Consider the following 3,098-nt stretch of genomic DNA (forward strand, 5'->3'; position numbering starts at 1 on the left):
TATTATTCAAGTACACATGGGGCAAAATAAGTTTAAATCCCACACGGCAGAATTACCTTCCAGCATTCAGACATTTTCTGGAATCCCATTTCCCTGCAAGTTCAGTTTTAAAAAGCTCTAGAGAAACCTTTTAGAGGTAGGAAACAGTAAGAAAAATTTATATGGCTGAAGAGCCAGAGTGGTGATGGCTATGTACGTGCTAAGGAGAGAATGTCAACTGGCAGAAGCAACCCCCACCATCAGCTCTGTGATGGCTGTGGTCCTGGGCACAACATCCCCACAGTCCAACACAAGCAGTCACCTGGAGAACGACACCACCATGCCCCTACCTTTTTTCAAGCACATAAAGATGCACAATGCATTGCTTTGAGGGAATAGCAACAGCTACGCTTCCTCAAAGGTGCTCAGAGAGGCAGCAAGTCTTCTCAAACTCTTGCCAGAAAGGCTTGGTGGGTCGATAGAGCGTGATAATGATCTCCAAACATTATTTTCCCCTGAATTTAGAGTACATTCTTTACATCCAGCATATCGGGAATATTTTCCAGCTTACCCAGTAAATTGGAGCATAAAATACGGATGAATGACATAGAGTTTATTTTTAGTTTGGATTCTCCCCCATTCTATTTAAAGCATGAAGCCCAGAGGCAACAAACAAAATCCAAGTCCCATGAAAATGTTTTGCCCTGGCAGCCAGGTGAGCCAGCAGAGCACACTGCAAAGCAGCAGCAAGGGAGGCCTAGGGAGCTGCAACCCACCCAGGTGATGCAGTGCCACACAGATGAATGCACAGTGTAAACACACTTCCTAGCCATGTTTCCTAAGGCAGGAGCTCAGGCAGGAGCTAACAGATTGCTTGCAAAAAGCATGTACAAATCTTGAGGCAATTCAAGCTAGGAATGGGCAATGACAGCAAACCTTTGATGCTTCTCATAAATCCACCCAAACTTCTATTTCACCTCATTTGAATCAATAGGTCAAATATTATTTCAAATGAGGGAAAAATGGGCAGAGCAAGCCTCAAGGAAACTTGCCAGCCAGAGTAAAAGAAAGTTGAGAAATCTGTTGGCTCTGAGCAATTGCTAGAGACTGGGCATTTTCACAGCAACAAACCAGCAGTACCTGATGCAATGATTCAGCTATGCTAATGTAGCAGTAGCTGTAAAATACATCATCATCTAAGGCCAGAACAGCAAGATTCAAGCAGTCAAAACATCACAGGCATGTCCCAGTATAAAGCTAGAGCAAAGCTTGACTGATGTTTCACTTGCTGCGGGATACGGGAGGTGTAGGCAGGGATGAAGGCGGAGCAAGTGCTCATTTGCAGCAGAAGAACTTCACATTGTTGAGTGCTGTGTCATCCTGAAGCCCCTGTGGGGCCTCTACCTTGGTCTGGAGACCGCATATCTTGCAGCTGTTGGTCCACGGGCCAAAGCTGCCCCACGACAGTCCATCACCCACCAGCACAGATTCATCTGAGCACCGGAACTGAATGTTGTTGGCTGCTGTGTCATCACCTCCTCCCTGAGACTTCTCTGTTCTCAGTGAAAAGGAGATCAGGTAGCCTCCAGGGCAGACTTGGAAGCTGGTCCAGGAACCCCACCTGACAAGAAGCAGAGGGAAGAATGTCTGGGCTCTGTGAGCTGCTGGGAAGTGCTCCTTTGCCTTGTCATGTTGCTTCCATGACACAGCGTCCTGCTGCAGTCTGGGACCCCTTACTTTCTCCTTTTTTTTTTCTCTTGCCTTCCAAAGATGTACTTTTCTCTTTATTGGTATCTCATCAGAAAAACACCAGGAAGTCTGAGATTAGATAGTTATGGTTCTGGTGGAAACTCCAAGGGCAGCCTGATCTCAGATTTTATGATGCATCCCTGATGTGTGTGACAGGTACACACCAGGCAGCAGGGAGAGCAGCCATTCTGCCTTCCAGAGGTGCGGTTCTGTTCCCTGCAGCTGGGGCAGGGCTTCAATCAGGCAGTTTCTAAATGTATGGTTAGAAACCCCTTTTCCCAAATTAGCCCCATGCGTTGCAGATTTCCAAAGAAAGACTTTAACCCTGGGACCATACTTCAGGTGTTCACAGTGCTCTGCACAAAACTCAAGGGCAAACAAAAAGTGGTAAAGTGAGGTAATCATGTTTAATAACCCTCAAAATTAATGAACACAACCCCTAACCACTTATTTTAATTCACTATACTACATCACTATGTATATAAAGAAAGTCAGAGAGAAGAGACCCCTGCAAATGGTGACACCATGGGTATTTTGTGAGCTGATGCATCACAAACAGGAGAGAAGTCACAGTGTTACTTACTCCCCCACCAAGGACTCAATGGTTATTGAGTCATCCTGACAATGCAGGCGTATGCCATTCAGAGCAGTGTCATCTCTTCCAAACTGGTCAGGCTCCACCTGCAATGGAAGTCACACAGGGACAAAGGTAAAGACAAGGGGCAAAAGACCCAGGAAAAGTCCTTTACATGGCTGTCATAAGCACTACCAACTTCTTTCTGTAATGGGAAAGAGAAAATGTCTTGGGAAGCACATGGGAAGAAACGGCTATCACTGGGAAACTACCTAACCCTTGTAACATATTCTTTGTGTTTTCTAACTATTTCTGACCCAGCAGGGAAGGCAGACACTCAGAGTCTCAGGAGAGACAGTGGTGGTGGATTCCTCTCTCCCTGAATCCAGATTTTTGCATTCACGTGACTTCTCCCAGCAACATCAGCCACATGGAGACCTCTGGTTTACCTACAGTGGCAACGTTTGCCAGAAGACTCATATTTTTTGTACAGAGTATCATACTCAAGAAGAGGGAAAACCTGCAGAAAGTCCTTGGGGACAGGAGATGGTAGGGAATGGAGAGAATTTTACCTTCAGCGCAAATCCATTGGCATAGCCATGATGGCAAAACTGCCGGCTGCCCCACTTGCCCCAGTGGCCTCCATTGGGCACAGTGAGGACAGAGGTGTGTTCACGCACCCCTGTTCCTGGCGAGCAGAGGAGGAGCAGGATGAGCGTAGCTGGCATGAGGAACTTCATCTCTCGTGCTCTGCATCTGCTGAAGGAGAGCTGGTGTATGGACTGGGGAATTTATA

At 46.6% G+C, this 3,098-nt stretch overlaps 1 protein-coding gene across 1 annotated transcript; it reads right to left on the minus strand.

Annotated features, from left to right (window-relative positions):
• Positions 1-1,155: 1,155 nt before the first annotated feature.
• Positions 1,156-3,042, minus strand: LOC103612479 (vitelline membrane outer layer protein 1). Its single transcript, XM_008630125.2, has 3 exons — positions 2,875-3,042; positions 2,312-2,409; positions 1,156-1,600 (listed from the first exon to the last, which is right to left on the minus strand). Exons 1-3 carry the CDS (start codon positions 3,040-3,042, stop codon positions 1,315-1,317), a joined length of 552 nt encoding a protein of 183 aa, XP_008628347.1. The 3' UTR covers positions 1,156-1,314.
• Between the last annotated feature and the right edge of the window lie 56 nt (positions 3,043-3,098).

Source organism: Corvus brachyrhynchos, unplaced genomic scaffold (assembly GCF_000691975.1).
Source record: "Corvus brachyrhynchos isolate BGI_N302 unplaced genomic scaffold, ASM69197v1 scaffold253, whole genome shotgun sequence".
Lineage (NCBI taxonomy): Eukaryota > Metazoa > Chordata > Aves > Passeriformes > Corvidae > Corvus > Corvus brachyrhynchos.

Coding starts and splice junctions, on each gene's coding strand:
- LOC103612479 (XM_008630125.2), bottom strand. CDS start 3,042: ATGAAGTTCCTCATGCCAGCTACGCTCATCCTGCTCCTCCTCTGCTCG. Junction 2,410..2,874: donor CCAATGGATTTGCGCTGAAG/GTAAAATTCTCT, acceptor CTTCCATTGCAG/GTGGAGCCTGACCAGTTTGG. Junction 1,601..2,311: donor ATTGAGTCCTTGGTGGGGGA/GTAAGTAACACT, acceptor GCTTCTTGTCAG/GTGGGGTTCCTGGACCAGCT.